This window comes from Equus przewalskii, chromosome 5 (genome assembly GCF_037783145.1).
Source record: "Equus przewalskii isolate Varuska chromosome 5, EquPr2, whole genome shotgun sequence".
NCBI classification, from domain to species: Eukaryota; Metazoa; Chordata; class Mammalia; order Perissodactyla; family Equidae; genus Equus; species Equus przewalskii.
Window position 1 is genome coordinate 11,592,923 of NC_091835.1, and position 21,791 is coordinate 11,614,713.

Consider the following 21,791-nt stretch of genomic DNA (forward strand, 5'->3'; position numbering starts at 1 on the left):
TATTAAATAACCACTGTGCTCCAAATATTGGGCCAAGCACCTTGCTGTACTGACACATCCAGACCATACTCAGAAGAAATAAAAACTGGTAAAACACACTTATAATCGTTGGTACAACAGTGACTGAATAGTCCCTGCTAAACTAGAATGACAAGATATCAATAACATTACAATGATATGCATGTAAATCATGTGATATAAAAAAAATATTTCATAGTGCTTTTCAAGTTGAGGTTTTAATAGGGCTCTTCATAAATATTATTAAATTCTTTTAAAATTTGCTTTCTATTGAAAAAAATAAGAAAGATAATCAAATATCTAGACCTTGCTTGGACTGATTCAAATAAATCAATCATAAGAATTAGATTTATGAAACAATTGGGAAAATTTAAATACTACCCGGATATTTGATGGTAATAAGATTGGTAATAGTGCTATTAAAAAAAAAAGCAGTAGGACTTATCTTTTAGAAATACCTACGAAAGTGTCTGATGAAATGATATGATGTCTAGGACTCACATTAAAATAAGGTGGGGAAGTGGGTTGGCATACATATAGATGAAAGAAGCCTGGCCACGTGTTGATAACTAATGAAGCTGGGTCCTGGATTCACAGGGATAATTATACTACATTCTCTACTTTTATATACAGTTGAAATTTTCGCAATAAAAACATGCTTTAAGTATACGAATAAAAATGACTTCACTCTTACCTCTGCTGGAATCTTTCACTACAATGTCAGAGATTTCAAACAGTTTCAGAGGAAGGGGCATCTTCCGATTCGCTGCGATGGTCTTCAGGAGGCCAGGAAGAAGGGTAGTGCGTGCCACCTACAGGAGAAGACGTGAAACTGCACTGACCAGACAGGAACCAGACAGACAGACTGGGTTGAAGACAAAGTGGAAAGACTCCATGGCCTCACAGGAAGACACTTCTGAAAAATGTGAGGCCTAAATACCCAAGTCATTTTCAATTTTTAATTCCAGGACACTAAAAGAACTGGAAATATTCAAGCTCCCAAACTTACAAAATGATAAATCATAAATTTGATTAAAAGAATAAGTGAAAAACTATAATTTAAATATAATTGCTCCTACCGAGGATTGGTTATTTTATTACCATTTTTTTAAATTATAGTTAGCCTTCAAGATTTAAAATATAGAAATTTTCATATCCTGCTTCATTTCACAAAGTAACTGAAGTAGATTAAAAGAAATACAAATATTTGTAGGTATTTGATGTAGTCTACACAGAAATTGAAATATGACATACATCTGAAATTTATATATTATAAACCAATGTTGCCTCAATAAAAAAAGAGAAAAAAAAGAAACAAATATTTAAATCAATTAAATATGAATTGACCAAATTTTTAAAAACCAGGACAAGGCAAAATGTAAATGCAATTAAAATATCAGGACAATGAGGAAAACAGAATACAAATCTGTAGGCACTAAAAAAAACCATGCAGGGCTGGCCTGGTGGCATAGTGGTTAAGTTCACACACTCCACTTCTGCAGCCCAGGGTTCACCAGTTCAGAGCCCAGGCGTGGACCTACACACCGCTCATCAAGCCATGCTACGGCAGCATCCCACAAACAAAATAGAGGAAGACTGGCACAGATGTTAGCTCAGGGCCAATCTTCCTCACAAAAAAAAAAAAAAAAGCAGCTGCTATGTGCAGGCTGACAGCGTAGTTTTCAGCTTGTACCAAAACTAACAGGAAAACATATATAGTTATTTCATTCTTACTATTCATAAGAAATACAAATACCAGTCCTAGTTCTTAAAAAAAAAAAAAAAGGTAAAACTTCTCTGCTTTTGTCTGTGAAATAAATTTCTCATTCTAAGCTACAGGAGATACGTTAGCTTCCAACACATCATGTTACCGGAAGGGTTTCATGAGCAGTGGTATGACATCATCGTTACGAGTCTGGGCTCTGCAGTCAGACTCTAACACCGTTATCTTTTGCCCAGACCACTGCATGAGCTTCTTAAGCTGGCTTCTCTGCTTCCCCTCCCGCCGCCTTATGGTCCATTATTCTCCGCACAGGAAGACACTTTAAGATCTACATCAGATCATGGAGCCCCCTGCTCAAAATCTCCACCAGGTTTCTATCACATTTCGAATCGCACCCATGCCCTACAGGGGGCCCTCTGTGCACCTGGCGCTGGCCCCTGGCAACCTCAGTGCCTGCTGCTCCCCCTGCTTACTGCGCTCCAGTCACACGCCGCAAGCAGGTTTCCATCTCAGGCCCCCACACGTGCTCTTTCCTCAGCCTCAGACACGCTTCCTCCAGACTCGCATGCGGCCGTCTCACTTCCCTCAAGTCTCTGCTCACAGGTCTTCCCCAGAGAGCCCGGCCCTGCCCACCCTAGCTAAAACTGGCAGCTCCTCCTAAGTCCTGCACAAGTAGCAGCCAGTCCCTACCCCGTGTCGAGAAGAAGAGATCATCCCTGTCACATTCACTTTACCCGCAAGCTGCTATTAGCCTTGGACTTGGTGCTTTCTGAAATATCGTTCACTTTCCCAACTGGAGAGAAAGTGCCCAGACTATTCATAGAAACAAAGCTACAATGTTAAAAGAAAGAAGCTTAACTTATTGGAATAAGTAGTCTAAACAAGCTACCTTTGTGAATAATTTTTCTTAGTTTTTTTAATAGATAAGCTTTATCTGCTTATTCAAAATACCTATGGCAACACACACACACACACACACACACACAAAATCAAACCTGAATCTAATCAACCTTCTCAATCTAACTACCAATTTATTTGAAATACAGGAGACCAAGGGAATGTATTCAGCAGTATCCTCAATGTGACAACTCTACAAGACAAATGGCCCAGTTCCTTCAACAAACAAGTGAAAGGAAGAGAGAGAGACAGAAACACAGAGATATGGATGGATGGAGGAACAACCTGGAGATTAAGCACATCAATCAACTTTAATGAACGAACCTCATTTGAATCCCAAATCAAACAATTAAAAAAAATTGAGACAACTGGGAAAATATGAACAATGAAAATTCTTCCCAAAGTTAAGAATTATGTAGAAGAAAGAGTGGGCTTAGACAATAAATCGAGTTACAAGTCCATAAACAACTTTACATTTAATTTAACCATAAATACATAATAAACCTAGAACCACATTAATAATAGTAGGACATATGTGTTGGTGAAGCAGGAGTGAAATGTACAATCTACCAAGTCTAGAAGACAGACTTTCATCTCTAATGTATTTACACAGAAATATTGATTCTTAAATGTGCTAAGCCACAGCTATTTATAGTCACATTTACTGTGTTTTTCTTCCCACTTATACAAAATAGATATTTTTATATTTTCAGATAATATCTACTGAATCATCAGATAATTCAGATAAAAATCTAGAAAATATTTTCAGACACTTTACAATAGCAGTAGCTTTCCTAAAACATTTCCTTCCAATCCTAAGATTCCCCTTGATTCTAGAAGACATGATTTTCTCTAAAGCCTGGGTTAAAAAAAGCCAATAGAGAGGGCCGGCCCAGTTGTGTAATGGTTGAGTTTGTGTGCTCCACTTCAGCAGCCCAGGGTTCACAGGTTTGGATCCTGGGGGCAGACCTACACACTGCTCATCAAGCCATGCTGTGGCAGTGACCCACATACAAACTAGAGGAAGACTGGCACAGATGTTAGCTCAGGGACAGTCTTCCTCAGGCAAGAAGAGGAAGTTTGGCAACAGATGTTAGCTCAGGGCCAATCTTACTCTCAAAAACAAAACAAAACAAAAACCATATAGAATTGTATATGCAAGAAAAACAGAACAAGAGCTATTAGTATGAAAGAGATGACATGACTGAAGTCATTAATAAGCAAAGATATTATAACCATGAAATGCTCTTTTTTTATAGTTAAATATCCTAATCTATAATATAAATCATTTAACATTTACTATTAAGGTAATATCATTCTCATTTAAATATGCCTAAACTCTACACAAAACTGCCAATAAACTAGACAATTATAATGAAAGACACAGGCAGCATAGTCAAGAACTGATGTAATGACTAATTTTGAGGTGAATGACTTAACGGATGTACTGGGAACAGGTGTTGATTCATTTGTTATTAATGAGTGGAAAAGAGATGAAATCTGAGAATAGTATTTAAAAAATCAATTATGAAACGGAAACTTCAGATAAGAAAGAATGGGCTAGATAGCAGAAAGCAAGAATCACCTATAAAGTTAAATCAAGAAAAGATTATAAGTTTTAAGGATTTTTGTCAGCAAAGTATGTAAGAACCAACTATAAACTTATCCAAGAAGAGATTTTTTTAAAAAGCTCTAAGATTTTGCCATCTGAGGTATTACTAACTAGAGAGACTTTTCATAATTCATGTACTGCGTCTCAGTTTTTATCCAAACTCTTATCTACTTAAAATTCTTACCTGAAACTCAGCTGTTTTAGGATTACTTATATGGACTGCCTTCGTTGCAGAAATGTCCACACCGAGTTTATCAGCAATATCTTCTTGGGAACACTAAGAAGTACACACAAAATAGATCAGCATGGAGAAGCAATGACTAAAGTTAATATAAAAAGTCAACTTAGGATCTCCTTGCGATGCAGACTCTATATATAAATCAGTAAGTTAATAAGCTAAGAATAAACATATTAATTAATTCAGGCCCACAGCAGATGCCATTTAACATTAATAGCTCTCTTACGACATGTTCTAGCCATGATACAGAGCTACAGTCCATCTTTCACATGGAGATGGTGGTGTGTCTGTACTCGGGCCCTCCCTAAGAGCCTGCCACTGACATCACCAGTGTAAACTCCTACCCTGCCCTACCCACACCTGAACCTTATGCTTTTCCCTACCTTTACCTGAAATACCTCCGCACCCTTCTTGCGGCCCTCCCCCAAGGCTCTCCTTAAATGACATCTCTTCCACCTCTTTCATAAACATATCCCTAGTGACTCCAGTCAGAAATTCTCTCTCGGGGTGGGCCCAGCGGCATAATGGTTAAGTTTGTGTGCTTTGCTTCAGCGGCCCAGGATTCCCTGGATCGGATCCTGAGCGCAGACCTACACACCAGTCATCAAGCCATGCTGAGGCAGCATCCCACACAGAAGAACTAGAAGGACATGCAACTAGGATATACAACTATGTACTGGGGCTTTGGGGAGAAAAGAAAAAAAAAGAAGGAAATTCTCTCTCCCTCCTTGGTGTTCCTATGGCTTTCCATTTTGACTACCGTCGTAATCCCTGCTGAATCCCGACTGACTTGCATAGGACGGTAGGACTGAGAACAGAATTCAAGTGGCCTGAACTCTGCCCAACATTCTTCCTACCACATCATTTAACGCCTGTGCGTATGCCCACCAAAAAGAGAAAGATGCGTGTCACACACAAAAACCACGACAGGCAGAAGCTATGAAAATAAAACTCCCGTCTACAAGACATATCAAGTCTAACAAGAAATGAAACAATAAGATAATGCAAGTAAAGTACCCAGCACAAACTAGGCGCTCAAAAAATATTAACAATGACAATGACCAATAAATCGTTACTAAGAATAAACAATGATCACGTATACTAATGCTAATTTTGTGCAAGAGTTTAAAACTTAACATGAAAACTGACATCCCATCAGATTACTCAACTGTTTTCCCATGTTAGGTGATACGCTCATTGCACTGTTCTACAAAATGGTCAAGGCCTAGTTGGTCTGTATTTCACTTAGGAAAAAAGCATGCATTTAGATTTGTCTTATGCCAATGCCAGTTCATTTTTTGAGGAAGATTAGCCCTAAGCTAACTACTGCCAATCTCTTTTTTTTTTTTCACTGAGGAAGACTCGCCCTGAGCTAACATCCATGCCCATCTTCCTCTACTTTAAATGTGGGATGCCTACCACAGCATGGCATTTTGCCAAGCAGTGCCATGTCCGCACCCAGGATCCAAACTGGTGAAGCCCATGCCACTGAGAAGTGGAACATGTGCACTTAACCTCTGTGCCACCGGGCTGGCCTCCCAATGCCAGTTCTAACGATTCCTGCCACGCTTTCTTTTTTTTTTTTAAAGATTTTATTTTTCTCCCCAAAGCTCCCCGGTAAATAGTTGTATATTTCGTTGTGGGTCCTTCTAGTTGTGGCATGTGGGATGCTGCCTCAGCGTGGTCTGATGAGCAGTGCCATGTCCACGCCCAGGATTCGAACCAACGAAACACTGGGCTGCCTGCAGTGGAGTGCGCGAACTTAACCACTCGGCCACGGGGCCAGCCCCCCTGCCACGCTTTCTTGAGAAGGATCCTGAAGCCAAATCAAGGCACAGGAGAAAAAAGCTGCTGCTCTGCATGGCTGCAGAGGTGGTCAGTGGAGGCAGGTGTGCTGGGAATAACTATTTTTTCTCCACAGTTGGAGGAGTTTTTGTAACAAGATTCAGATATAATGTGATCAGTTAATTAGGACATGCAATTTACATGATGCAATCTACTCTCAAACAGAACTAGTACTGTCTGTATAAAAGAAAAAGGCTCCACGGACACATGGCAATGCGGCGAGGTATCTGAGTGAGCTTGCACTTCATTATGATGATGGACGATAAGGTACAGAGATGAGCAGCAGTTTAAATCAAGGTATCCTGAAGTGGCAGTAGCTAGTATACAGGAAGGAATGTTTCTAAAGTGGGAATATTTATGTTTATTTTAAAGTATTAGAAAAACTATAACAAGTAAATGAAGCCCCAAATTTTTACAGACATTATTCTTAGAATAAGGCTAACGTAGATATTTAGTTTTAAAAGTGGGCTAATTTAAAAGAAAATATTACAGGGGCTGGCCCCGTGGCTGAGTGGTTAAGTTCGCGCGCTCTGCTGCAGGCGGCCCAGTGTTTCGTTGGTTCGAATCCTGGCGCGGACATGGCACTGCTCGTCAGACCACGCTGAGGCAGCGTCCCACATGCCACAACTAGAGGAACCCACAACGAAGAATACACAACTATGTACCGGGGGGGCTTTGGGGAGAAGAAGGAAAAAATAAAATCTTTAAAAAAAAAAAAAAAAAAAAGAAAATATTACAGCTAGTATGCAGACGCAGCAAATATCCTAACGATGAGATGTGAACTACTGATACTTGGGAAGTCAAGGGCTGGGTTTTAGGGAAAGCAGTGCTGTTATTCTTGTGCAAAATGAGATACAAGGCGCAGTGATGCTGAAATTTGCTCATAAAGTACGTAACTTTATAAATAGTATTAATGTTGAGATTCCTACAGGAAAACTATTACTACAAATCTGAAACTCTAGCACGTCATTCCTTTTCCCCACGGTGATAAACAATGTATTAAAGGGACCTAGGACAGCTGACCAGACTGATGGGCAGTTCAGTCGCAGGCCTTGGGTGCAGACAGGCCTGGAGGGGAATCCCTGGCCCACAGCCCAGTGGCTGTGTGGAGTGGGGAAAGTTACCTAAATTAACCGCTGAATAGACAGGAACACATACTTCACAGGGCTGCACTGAGAGATGGATTCACGTATATAAAGCCCCTGACACAGGATAACTCTCCCTGCAGAGCAGTTCTGAGGCAGGAGGCAGAGTACGTGCTCCCCCGAGATGTGTGGGGCTACACAGTCACAAAATCAAAATGCTCTGCTCATCTAAAAGGGCAGGGAAAAACACATGCCAAAGTTTTAACAGCAGTTAGTTCTGGGGAGGAAAATAGGGTTTGAAGTTGGGGGGGAATTCTTATGGTTTACTCTACACGGTTCTATAAAGTTCCATCCTTTAAAATCTACCCTGTACCACTTAATATAATTTTAAAAAATGAAATACATGTCTCAGTACTACCTTTTGTATTTCATTTTACATGAAATCATTGATGCTCATGATTGTGGATGTGGATGTGCGTGTGGGTATATATATGAATGATATGGTGCTACCAACCTAGCGTACACAGGATGAGACAACAGAGAGCACTGCTCCTCAAGTCAAAAGGCCAGGATTCTGGTGGCAGTTCTCCTGCTATCTGTGTAAACTTTGCTAGGTACTTATCCTCTCTCAGCCTCAGGTACAACTGGTACATTGGTACTCATTGGTACTCAGCAGGTACTCACTGGTACAATGCCTAGTATACAAGAGATGCTCCATCAATGTTGAATATATGATCTCTAAGTCAGAAAAATGAAGGGGTTCAACTAGATCTGTAAGGTCCCTTCCGACGGTGACATCCTATGAATTACAAGTGCTCGATCCAGTGACGTGAGAACGGCTGCATCTGCTTACCGAGTCTCCATGTACTGGCAGTAACTCCCCTACCGCCTTCCGTAAAAACTCTGCAAGACTGAGAATTTTAGGGCGACTTGAATTGGAAGGAGAAAAAGGAGGAGATTTTTTGCTTGTTTTTGTTTGTTTTGTTTTGTGTTTTGCCCTACACGATTAAGCTGCAACTTACTTGAATATTCAAGAACTACACTGCAGGCACCACAGAAATGCTCGGCAAGAGAGAAAAGGGAGCTACAAATCGCATACACATTTTATTCTTTGCAAATGGTCAATCCGGTGGGGGAGGGGGATTTCCTTCTGATTCTGTAATAAAATTCATTTCCTGATTTAGGCCTTTTATGTCAGCTTTTCAACTCAAAGCAAATGTTTGTGAACATGTTCAAAGACAAAGAAATAAGTTTAATGTGGAACAGTCCACAAGCCCTTAACCAGGGCGGCATCTAGTGGGCACAGCCACAACCAAATCAAGACTAAAAATTCTAACATAATAAATTTGGTTTTGAAATCCATTGTGATCTCTCAATCCTTACATGAAAACTATAAAACACATTTTCATCTGTCATTTAAGACACTATTTTTGTCCTTCATATTTCTGTGTGACTGAAAAAAGAAATCTTCAACCTTTCTTCACCAGAAATTGTACAATCTCAAGTAACAAAGTTATTCTTCCAGAACCCGGAAATTTTAGCAGTCTAGATTTTATAAATTCCTGTAAAAAATCAGTAATTCAGAGATTCAAAGTAAATAATCAGCTGAGTAGAAAAAGCAAGTAAGACATACCAGAGCAAAGGTAAGTGCCTCAGTGAATCCAGCGGCTGCCATGTCATGTCTTAGCAGTTCTGTGAGCTTATTAAGAGGAAACTGAAAAAAACAAAAAAATTACTTTATTTCACCTCAATAAAATTTCCTGTTTTTTTAAAAAAAGAGATTTATACAGAACGTCATTAGAAGGAAACCACCCTTCCGTCCTTACTATTAGTGCTAGTACCATTTCCCCACCCCCCCACCCCTACTTCACAACCCCAATACTCCGACACAAATGTACAAACGCCCCCCTTCACCTCCGCCACACAGCTTCTGCCTTCAGGCCCAGGTTGAGAAAATGAATCTCCCAGGTAGATACTCAACAAGGCTCCAAATTCAAAACTTGTCTTTCTTCAAAGAACTAATCATCACAGGTTTTCACTTACTCTAATCAGCTAGACATCTGTTTTGTATCCTCTCCATAGCAAATGCCTCTCATAGCAGAGCATGTCCAAATACTGCTTAATTCCTATGTTCTGTTTTTCTCGAAGCCTTCCTGGCATTCAGTAATCAGTTTCTAACAATAAGGAGTGTTTATTTAAGGGTGCAGTCTTACTTGATTAGCTATGGTGTATGTTTTCGGGAGAGTCATCTGAATGTTGTTATATCCATAAGCAATAGCTGCATCTTCTACAATATCACACGCATGGATAATGTCAGCTCTGGTCGGAGGGATTTCAATCTCAATCTGATTCCCATCGCCTATGACTTCTGACTTTAAACACATCCTGGTCAGAAGCTTGGCAAGATTTTCTGGAGTTTCTCTGAAATAGGAATGTACAAACCATAAACTTCACTGGATTATTTAAAACATGTTTTCATTTTATTTTAGAGTATGCTACTACCTGAAATAGTAATGTTTCTTTTTGAATTCTATTAGACACCAGACATCCTAACTGAAGTTCTGTCATCAATTCTCTTAGTCTGAGGGGTATCAAAACCCTCCCCAAGCATTCTCTTAGGAAAAGTTAAATAGTCTTGTGTGCACTTCATTCTTGAATTCTCTCCAACAGTAAATAAATAAGAGAAGTTTTCAGAGCATACCTGATTCCAACTTTTTTGTTAATTAGGTCAGCCCTCACCATCTCCTTTCGGTAAGCCAGTTCCTTCAAGAAAGAGAGTTTGAGCAGCTTAAATCATCCCCCATCACATACAGTGTTACCTCTTTCTAACTCAATTCATTGTTGTTGCAGTTTCATTACCGTACCAAGAAACTGTCATCAGAGCCAGACAGTGAAAATAAACTTGGTGTTTCAAAACATTATTATGGAGGAATAAATTTGCTATATTATATTCATATATGAACATTCTACTTTCTAGACAAACGGAATTGCTTGGAAATAATATAAAATGCCAAACCTTTTTCTCTTTTCGATGGTCAGTCACCATTCTCTTTAGTCCAACACTGGTGTGTTACATCATTTCTAAAATGCTTATAAACCCTGAAGACTTTCAGTCTCACCTCAGGCAAGCAGGTGTTTATGACCAAGGAAGAATAAGTCAAGTGTCACAATATACTAGCCACCATGCTAAGTCTAGGAGTGTTATGACGACATTCCTTTCTTATCATTTTTCCAGTTGGGGAAATGCAACCACACCCCAAGTCCTAGCTATCTGTCTGCTCCTAGAGACAGTAGTGCTGGGAGCATCTCATGAATTGGTATTCACTCCTTCTCAAACGGTACATAACTCTACAATGTTAGGCAGGAAGACACACACACATAAAATCCAGGCTTTTCAGTACCTTTGGGAAGATATCTATGAGTATTTCTTATCACCAAATTACTCTCAAAAGTATAACCGGCACTAGCATAAAGGCCATAAACCTGTTTGGACTCAAGTAAGGACAAGGGGCCAGAGCCGTGCTATGCAAAAGGCAGTTCTCAGAGCAGAAGCATCGTCAGCACCTGAGTGCTTGTTAGAAATGCAGACTCTCAGGCCTTTAGAGCCAGTGGCAGCTACACGAGACTTGCTGAATCTGAATGTCATCAAGATCCCCAGGTGATGCGAATGCACATTAGAGTTTGAGAAGCACTGGACTACATCCTAATGCTTGCAAAAGTAATGACAAACCTCTAGTGAACAGCTGATATGAGCTAAACAGTACAAGACACATTTTTAAAAGAATCTTAACTTAACCCTCACAACACCTGCTATTAAGATTCTCATTTTACAGACAAGAATCTGAGTTTTAGATTAATAACTAGTCCCAGATCACAATGGTAAGCTGCTGAGCTCTGGTGTTACTGTATTCCCATTGCTGACAAACCCCTTGTCAGATAATAAGCAATTGGTATACAGTTAATGAATAAATGCCTGCATGTGTGAAGTAACAAATGAACTAATGAATTAATGAATTAATAAACAAGTTCAAGCAGCCTAATTCCAAAGCTCACACAATTAACCATCAGGCTCTCTGACCACCTGCCACTTATTATCTCCTCTGGTTCCCTTACTCCAATCTCTATTCTTTTATATGAAATAACAGAAGACTAGGAAAGAACTTTCAGTGTTTGAAAAAATATGCCATTTCACGTGAGGAAGAATCAACTTTCCCCAGAGGCAAAGGATCCTTCTCTTCTGGGAGGATATCTGAGAAGAGCTGTTCTAATCTAACCTTGGAAGAAAATAAATGAACAAATGATGAAACGCCAATGTAATACTCCTTTTCAGAAGGCCCACTGTTTCAAATTTACGAAAGCTCTTAATAATACAAAAGTAAATGATTTCAAGGAATTATCTACATGAGGGGAAAAGTCAAGCAAATTTTAAGATATGTTTCTTTTTCTCCCCAAATGTACATATTTCACTTTTATTAAGACCTGAGAATTCTTCCTATTAGAAAGAAAAAAGTTTCCTCCAATCAGACATTATTTTAAAACAGACTAAAAAGCTATCTCTGGCTAATCCCAACTATTATTGTGGTAAATTGTATAAATGGCCTTAAATTCTTCCTCTCTGCATCCATGGTCTTGGAATGCACTGCAGGTCCTCCTGTCAGGAAATAGAGTCTATTTCTCCCCCCAAAATGACCGGCTTTGGCCAAGAAGACACGCGTAAAAGTACTTGAACACCGGACGTGCTCTCTTGCTGCTGGGAATCCTGCAACCACCAGGTAAAGAAGCCCAAGCTGGCCTGTTGGATGATGAGAGACACTGAACCCCACAGCCAGGCAGACATGTAAGTGAGGCCATCCCAGGTCATCCAGCTTCTGGCCACCAACCAGCTGACTATATATGAGGAAGCCCAGCAGAGATTAGCCAAGCCAGCCCAGATGGGAAGAATTACCCAGGTGACCAATAGAATCATGAGACAAACAAATGGTTGTTTTAAGTCACTAAGTCTTGGAGCAGTTTGTTACATAACAAATGCTAACTGATAATAGCCACTAAAATCAATTAAAAAAAACTGACAGTGCCCATAATTTCAGCCATGCTTTATATAGTTATACATTTATTTTGAATTATAAGTAATACTCTGGAATAAAATATGATCCTAAATGCTAATGTTTTTAAGGAGGGGAAGGTTTTGATCCTGGCAGGTTTTAACTACTTTAAAAGCTATTTAAATAGAAACTATTCCAGGCTCTGATTCACTTCATAAACGACAAAGAAATTGTGAAAAATCCAAAGAAAAAGAGCTCAACAAAGATCTGAATCAGAACCACAGCTAAATGACTGGGGATACTGTCATGTGTTCAAAGGGCCATCTTTATAGCTATAAAAGCCATGTGGGGGGAAAAAGCCCAGTCAATTAAAAATAATGCTGGTTTAGATTTTTGCCAAGATCCTATGTCTTCATGATCATTGTGCTTATTACTAAATTAGTCCTGTTAATACATTTGGAGTTATTTATTAGTTACAGTGATGACCTTTAGCAACTGTTAATTCAAATGTGAACAGACTAATTAGGTCTGGAGGGCTGAGTAATCTTAAAAGGGGTAAGACTATAAATTACCCAGCTAACTAGTTACTAAGAATAAATCACAGGAATTATGGCCATATAATGCTGTGGTATAATGTAGTGTGTTGGGAGCTGAAGTCGGACTGTCTGGGCTTAAATTCCAGTGCCACCACTTAATAGTAACAGGTAATTTATTCAACATCTCAAGGTCTCCGTGTCTTCCTCTGATGATAACAGCAACCACACTCACAGTGTCAGTGTAAGGATTAAATCCATGTAATGCACAGAGTATAGTGCCTGGCATGTGCATAGCTGGATGGATGGATGGTGAGACGACAAGCACTCTATAGCCATCATCATTACTGTCGTCATCATCATCTTAAAGTCACTTCTTAAATACTTACTGGAAAGGTATATGATTTCCCATTAGGAAAAACTACCTCAGCTGCTTCAACCCTGGAAAAAAAAAAAAAAGCCAGCAATAAATACTTAAGAAAAAAAAAAGGCCATAAATTTCAGAAATGTGTGAGGTTAACAAATATTTCTCTTGGTCTACAACTGTAGCCTCAACACATTCAATCTATTCCCATTCCAACACGGCTGCTTGGACTAACCCTCCTCTACAGAACACTACTCCATTATTCCATTTCCTACGGCCCCTCATCTCCTCAGGCAGCGCCCACTTGATGAGCTTACTTCTCAGTACTAGAAAGCATGCATCCGCTGTGGACTCCTTGCCAATATTGATACATGCATTCCAGGCTTTACCAGGGTGGTGTGTTACACAATGAAAGCTGATTGTCACAACCAATAAATGCAAATCAATTAAAAAAAAAAAGGGGGCTGGCCCCGTGGCCAAGTGGTTAAATTCATGCTCCAATGCAGGCGGCCCAGTGTTTCCTTGGTTCGAATCCTGGGTGCGGACGTGGCACTGCTCATCAAACCACACTGAGGCGGCGTCCCACATGCCACAACTAGAAAGACCCACAACAAAGAATATACAACTATGTACTGGGGGACTTTGAGGAGAAAAAGGAAAAAAATTAAAAAGAAAAAAAAAAAAAGACTCATACTATCCATACAATTTCAGTCATGCTTTCTACAGTTATACATTTATTTTGAATTATAATTAATACTCTAAAATAAACAATAATGCTGGTACTACACACTAAAGGTCATATGGTTTAAGTAATTTTTTTTAATTAAAAAGTAAGCTTTGGGGGCCGGCCCCATGGCCTAGTGTTTAAGTTGAGTGCACTCTACTTCAGCAGCCCACATTCAGTTCCCAGGTGTGGACCTACAGCACTTGTTAGCTGCCATGCTGCAGCAGCCTTTACAAAATAGAGGAAGACTGGCACAGATGTTAGATCACGCCAAATCTTCCTCAGGAAAAAAAAAAGCTTTGGAAAAAATACAGTAGTTCTTTGATATATATGGGCTATATGCTTTACTCTTACATACGCTTCTCTACCTTTGTTGAGCTGTTTAGCTGTTCCTTTTACTGTCCCTCCATGTTTTCAAATCCAATGATTCTTAAACACAGCTTAAATTTCATTCCCTCCATGAGGCCTGCCTAGATTGCCTCAGTCAGCAGTAATTTGCCCTTACAAACAGCCAGAACATCACCAAAACTTTTTAAACTAGGTATCACTTTTTATTTTATACATTATTTACGCATATGTCTTAGCTCCCCAAAAAGATATATTCGAGTTACAGGAACCACATTTTTCATCTTTATGTTTAGCACAACGCCATAGTGCTCTGCCTTGAGAAAAACAGGCCATCAACAAAGGTGCCCAATCAACTTACGTAAATTGATTCTCACAATATTCACTGAACATGGTGACAATAATATCAAGAACTATTTTTGCCTGCAAAGGAAGAAAACCAAATATTATGGTAAACTATAAATATATTCTCTCTTCACTCAAATGGAAATGAATTAATATTTAATATAATTTAGTCCCCAAACATATAAAAATACATTCTAAAAAAGGAAGTGGAATAAAAACTTATGACTAAAGTAGGCCTGTCCTTATCTTCAGGTGTTCTGCATTGACGCGGTTCTCTGAGAGTTACAACCAGGACTGAGACGAATCATTTACTTCCCTGATCCCTCCCGTGGGTTCACCAGGTTTCGAGAGAGACAAGCAGCTGACTACAGGAGTAAACTGGTCAATCTCCTAAGTCTCAGCAGCCAGACGCCCGCCTCCTGGCTCAACCACTCGCCAGCTGTCTGACTCTGGGCAGTTACTGACCGTCTTTCTACCTTAGTTTCCTCACCTGTCAGATGGAAACAATGAAAAGTTCCTACCTCATTTGGTTACTATGAGGATTAAATATGTGTGTGTGTGTATATAGTATACAGTATACATAACGCAAAGAGTAATGTCTGGCACATAGGGAGACCCACAAAGATTTGTCAAATTATTTTAATTAAAAAAAAATATGCTTAGGAAAAAATACAGTAAGTTATTTGTATATATGCTTTGCTTTTATATATACTTCACTCTTTGTATATAAGCTTCAGGAAAGATATTCAAGGTCTGTTAACGTACAAATTTAAAAAAATGTTTTAAATAGTAAAAGCTATATTATTTTACTCTGACACTGTTTCTGAAGGCAAATACAGTACATAAAAGTTGTAAATGAAATGCCTTACAACGGTCTCCAATCCTGTAAGATGCAGTGAACGCCAGTTATCTGCCCTGCTTCTATACTCTAGCCTCCTCCTCCATTCAAGTTTACCTTTTTTAATTTGCTTAACTGCCACCTCACTCTACGCCTTACTCAACAGGCGTGAAGAAATTGCATGCCATAGAGAAAAGCTTTCATGGCAATCCGATCTAATATATACAGTGACTAAACGTGCGCAAACTACCATTCTACATATTCTAGATATCATTGTGTGCATAAACCCTTTATCAATTTGCTAAATAAAACTCCTCTATAGCCAGTTCATCTTAAAAAAATTTTTACCAAGTACACAAAGGTACTTTACACAGCATTTAAATTAAGCCAACTAAGATAAACAATTTATACAGACCTCATTACAATACTTATCCCATCCTGTTTTAAAGTTATGCATATGGCTAATTCTCCCATTAGACTACAAGTTCCCTGAAGTCAAGAAAAAGTAACTCATTATTAAATTCATGGCACTAGAAAGGCAGCAAGTGCTCATTAAACGTTTGTCAATTGAATGAAAGCACCATAACCAAAGTACAGAATATCTATCTTTCTTTGGTGAGGAAGATTAGCCCTGAGCTAAGATCTGTGCCAGTCTTCCTCTATTTTGTATGTGGGATGCCTCCACAGCATGGCTGACGAGTGGACTAGGTCCACGCCAGGGATCCAGACCCAGCCACCGAAGCAGAGCATGCGGAACTTGAACCACTCAGCCATGGGACTGGCCCCAAAATAGCTATATCTTTATAAATTTCTAAAATTTGTTCCCACCTACGAAATAAACATATTTTAAAGTTTATTTATTTAGTCTTGGCTCAGAAGTAAAATCTATCCTGTGTGATAGTACAAAAAGAGAACAAAAGTTCTATTTACCTTAGTAAAGTCAGTTCCCGTGCATTCAATAAATACATTTCTAGTATTTAGTGTTATTTTGGAATGATTTCCTGCAACGAACACACAATAACAACAAAATAATCAGTTTCAGAAATAGAGGTGCACTAAAAAGCTCAACAAAACACACTACATTTTAATTTAGAATCCAATATAAACTGACACCTCAGAGGTAAGGATATAGATGACTTTTATTTTAAGCCCCCATTGCAAGCAGGGGAATAAAGATAAAATAACAAGTCTTTACTGAGTGCATTCACTGTGTCAGGTGCTATGTCAAGCACTTAAGAGAGGTTGTCTCAGCTCATCTCCACCACAACCCTGTGATGGAGTGGCAGGCAAGACAACAAAGATTCAGAGATTAAGCTCACTGACCATGATCAGGAGCTATTAAGCAGCAAGGCTAAGATTCAGGTCTGGGTCTGGCTAACTCTGAAGTCCAGGTTCTTACCCACTGTAACTACAGTCATGCATCGCTTAACGATAGGGATGCACTGAGGAATGCATTGTTAGGCAATTTTGTTGTTGTGCAAACATCATAGAGCGTACTTACACAAACCTACATAGTATAGCCTACTACACACCTAGGCTACATGGTACTGATCTTATGAGAGCATCATGGTATATGTGGTCCATCATTAAACACAATGTCATTATGTGGCACATAACTCTACTGGAGTCCAAGATCTCCAGGAGGAAAAGACTCTCCTTCCCATTGTGAATCAACTAAACCCCCTTCTTGCCTCGAGAAAGGCAAACTATCTGTGGCTTTGACGTCATTAAATTTTGTAAATACTTTCAAGTTGAATCATCAAAAAAGCCTTCAGAAAGGAGTTAACAGTAAAATTCCGCTTAAAAGTTTTAATTTAACTATAAAACACCAGGCAAGACAGAATTTGACTAAGTTTAATCAAGTGAATTACCTGCTAAAACCAAAATATCAATACCTTTTGGAGGAATATAACAGAATCCAGAGACTGGTACTAGGAAATATTTATGAACTTATAAATATTTATATGTTATAAAAAATCAATAAAATTGAATACATGAATTGAAAAGAACTATTAGCATAAAATCTAAAAAAGACCTGAGATTCTCAGATGAAGAGTTATTTGATTTGATTCAGTCAAGTCTATTGAGAATTCTACAGAAACGCCAAAGAATAGGAGAAAACAGCAAAAATCTAGATGCTTAAGAAATAACTCACCATTGATGATGGGAGGCATTGAAAGGACGACACCATTGCTATCGTAGATAACTGGGTACAAGGGTTTATTTTCAATGATATGTAAATAATGTTTAAGGTGGTTGTCAGTCTGAAAAACAATTAAGTCAAATAAAATTAGTTTTTTATTTCTATCATGGTAATTGGTTTATATATCTACCTAGTATATAATATGAGAAGAGTCAGAAAAACAATAAAACGGCCCTTTGCAGTTTTACACAAAGTTCTAAATCTGTAAGATTTTCTAATATAAATTACTATCTCAGGCCAGCCCCAGTGGTCTAGTGGTTGAGTTCAGCATGCTCTGCTTCAAGGCCCAGATTTGGTTCCTGGGCGCGGACGTACACCACTCTGTTATGGGCCATGCTGTGCTGGTGGCCCACATACTAAAAATAGAGGAAGGTTGGCATGGATGTTAGCTCAGAAAAAAAAAAAAAAAAATTAATATCTCAACATCCTTATACAGCCTCATCTCCTACTGGGAGTCATTTTTCAAGAATGAAAATAGATTTGCACTGGTAACCCTGAATAATCACAAACAAAACAAAAACCATCACAAAACTATTTATATAAATAGGAAAAAAATCACTGGTAAATCAAGCCAAGGATAAGAGCTGCTTTTTCTGAATGATAATACTTCTATTTGTTAAGTGCAATTTAAAGTGACTAGTGAATTCATTTTCACTGATGAAATCTAAACTGCTAATAGTGGGAGGTAGACACTTTGTAATACAGTTTCCCACCAAAAAACTAGCTAAGTCTTACTGTTCCTTATACTTGAATGAGTTTTAATTACGCCCAAATAAGAATATTACAATTTGACATGGTCTACTTCAGTGGTTCGCCATGCTAGCTATACATTAAAACCATCCAAGAGGTTAAAAAAGTAATAAACAAAACAAAACTCCACCCAGGCCGCACTCTAGATCAAATGAATCAGTAGCTCCTGGTTGGAGCCCAGACACTGACTGCTATTTTTTTCAAAAGAACTCATTACATTTCCCTAATTCTAAGACTTGACTTTGAAGGAATGCCATGATTTATGCAGAGCCACTGCATAACCTAAAAGAACACTTGCCTTGTATATGTTCATCAGCTCACAGGCTGTATACTCCTTGGTCTTACTCAGAGGCTTGAATTTGATATCTGAAGGTCGCTTCGCAGTAAAAGTAAAGGGGCCGGACAAACTGTCCAAATCATGGGCACCAATTGCAACCAAAGCCCTTTTCCTAAATGTTGAGAGAGAGGAAAAGAGGGAGAGAGACGGAAAAAGAGATTTGCATATTCCAAAGCAGAAATTCAAAAGAATGTAGACAATACGTTTTAAAAATTTTTAAACTCTTTCCTAAAATAGCCTGTTGCTATACGGCAACTTTAGAGAAGTATAAGAAATTCTCACAACCATTAAAAGTAATGAAAAATTATAAAGCTACTTAAAACACATTTACTTCAGTAGCTGAAGTAAATCCCTTCCACTGTGCTTTCCCAAGTACTAGGACATTTTCAAAGTCAACGTTCCCTTTACCTTCTTTTAACCTATTTCTTCTTAGCGTCCATAAATAAACATAACTGTTTTATTAAATTAGAATAAACTACCAAACTGCTGTGATTTTTGGCTTTTCTCTATCTTCCTAAATTTGTCACATAGCTGTATTACTTTAATAATGGAAAAAAATTACTTTTAAGAACTGTGAATTACATTTAACGTTTAATGTATAAGGAAAGTTCAAAGTTTCTTTTGTTCTATAGTTTATCTGCAAAGGACTTAAAAGTAATTTTGGAACTTATAGCAAGTTACAAACTAGGAGGGAAAGAAATCGAAGTCGGGACCTAAAACAGAGCCAGGAATGATGTTAAGAGTAAATGAGAATCTGAAGGCCTACCGCCTTACCATGGAGGGTCACAAATTTGGCACTAAGCTTTCTAACAGACAACTCAAAAAGAGAAACTTGGTCAGAATTTATGGTGTTCTTAAGATTTCTTAAAATTAGGTTTAGATGTGTGTGCATATATATTTGAGTATTTATGCATAACCACATATAAATACCAAGGAGATAAAATGCATCAAGTAATCAAGGATTTTATTAAAGTCCATATTACATGAGCCATGAAACAGTTTTTAAAATTTGTAAGAAGCAAATCTCGGTCAACTTCCAAGACTGCAAAAGTACTATGCTTATTAACATACTTAATACATACGGTTGAACTGAACTGTTGACAAGCAAAAAGGAAGTGCTACTTTACTGAATGAGTTATAGGCTTATGGGCTTATGGAGGATAATAACCCCAGAACTACCATGATTGAAATATACATGGTTCAGTAAGTTCAGATAAATTAACAACTGACAAATCCATAGGTAAGAAAGTCTATGTTTTCTTAGATATTACTACGGGTCCCTTAATCCTAAAATAAAATAGTACTTCATAATGTCACTAAATCTCAACTTCAAACCAATCACAAAAAAGTCAATTCCAAATGAATCAAAGAGTTACACATTTTGAAAAACAAAAGACAAACATACACACACACACACGAAACCATAAAAAGAAAGATATTCAAAGAAAATATGGGAAAGCAACGCTGAAAAACTGGATTAGGATACCCCTTCTTAAGTAAGACACAAAACATAAAAGTCATATAGGAAGACTGATAAGTCCAACTCATAGGTTCAGATCCTGGGCACGGACTTACACCACTTGCCAGCCCTGCTGTGGTGGCAACCCACATATAAAGTAGAGGAAAACTGGCACAGACGTTAGCTCAGGGCAAATCTTTCTCACCAAAAGAAAACAAAAAAAAGAATTGGGAATAACTGTTATTTGGAATCTGAAAAAAAAGTTTCTTTTACCACATGAGCAAAGACTTTTAAGGAAAAAGAGACCTCATGAGCTTAACTACTATTTTTAAACATTTTTCACCCCAGAAAAAAACATCCAGGGTCCTCCTTCAACCCTGTCCCTAGCCCACCCCTTACATACAAGCGTCTTCTAGTCTCCACAGTTTACCAAACTGATTACTAAAAAATAAAATTTTTTTCTATTTTTATTCACAACATATATAACCATTAATCATACCTTTCGAACAGCATGAGATAACTTATGTTGGTAAATTTCAGGACCAACACAAAAAACTTAATATGCTAGCTAAAGCCTGATGTTTCTTATCATCAGTAAAACATAATTCCATTAGGAGTTGTGAAATACTGAAATTAGTTCAAGGACTCCCACTGTTACCTTCCTTAGGAACTATACAGGTTTGAAGATCACTGCACTAAAGGGAGCTGTGGGGGAAACGATGTGTAGTAATATCAAAGATAAAATAAGAAAATCGGTCACTTAAAAGTCTCAAGTTTCATCTGTCAATTTGTAATTATACTCACTCAAAAAGTGAGATCAAGCCAAATTTTTTTATTCCGTTTTTTAAATGATAGGTCATACTTCAAATTACCATGGTTTGATATTTGGTAGTACAATCTACTACTAATGCTTTGAACCAGAAAACAACTAACAAAATCATTGGGACTAGATATTTCTTCACTATACAGTATTCAAAACATATCTCCCATTTCTCCATGCGTACACCATTTACAAGCAGTAACAAACAGCTACCTGATAAAGCAAATTTAAACTCCTATTACTCTCACATATTATTAATTTAGAAATCCTTTGAAAAACATCTGCAGAGGAAGGAGAAAGGAAAGAGGGAGGCAAGGTAGAAGTGGAGAGAGAAAGGAGAGGAGGAGAGGGCAAGGGAGAAGGGAAGGCAAGGAGGAAAGACGCTGCAAGCACAAACCTGCAAATGTTCTGATGTAACTTCTCCTGAAGTTCAATGAAGCTGTCGTAGCGATCTTTAGTAAACTTTATATTTCGGAGAACTGCTGCCACAGCATAAGGGCGTATTTTAGCTGTCTGAAATTCATTATACCATTAGAGATGGCAAATACTAAGGCTTTTCCATGTAATAACATCTTGTAATAGAAAATTAGCTGCACTCTTGACACAGTCACAT

General features: G+C 38.2%; 1 protein-coding gene across 2 annotated transcripts in view; it reads right to left on the reverse strand.

Annotated features, from left to right (window-relative positions):
* FARSB (phenylalanyl-tRNA synthetase subunit beta) overlaps nt 1–21,791 on the reverse strand; it is a 74,162-nt gene that overhangs the window by 40,055 nt on the left and 12,316 nt on the right. For both annotated transcript variants that reach the window (XM_008514379.2, XM_070619949.1), the window contains exons 5-15: nt 21,576–21,691; nt 18,861–19,011; nt 17,765–17,873; nt 16,540–16,610; nt 14,788–14,849; nt 13,383–13,434; nt 10,120–10,181; nt 9,632–9,839; nt 9,052–9,132; nt 4,435–4,527; nt 713–830 (exon numbers count right to left, since the gene is read on the reverse strand). In XM_008514379.2, the coding sequence (XP_008512601.1) occupies nt 713–830; nt 4,435–4,527; nt 9,052–9,132; nt 9,632–9,839; nt 10,120–10,181; nt 13,383–13,434; nt 14,788–14,849; nt 16,540–16,610; nt 17,765–17,873; nt 18,861–19,011; nt 21,576–21,691 (1,123 nt within the window). The remainder of the gene's footprint in view (nt 1–712; nt 831–4,434; nt 4,528–9,051; nt 9,133–9,631; nt 9,840–10,119; nt 10,182–13,382; nt 13,435–14,787; nt 14,850–16,539; nt 16,611–17,764; nt 17,874–18,860; nt 19,012–21,575; nt 21,692–21,791) is intronic.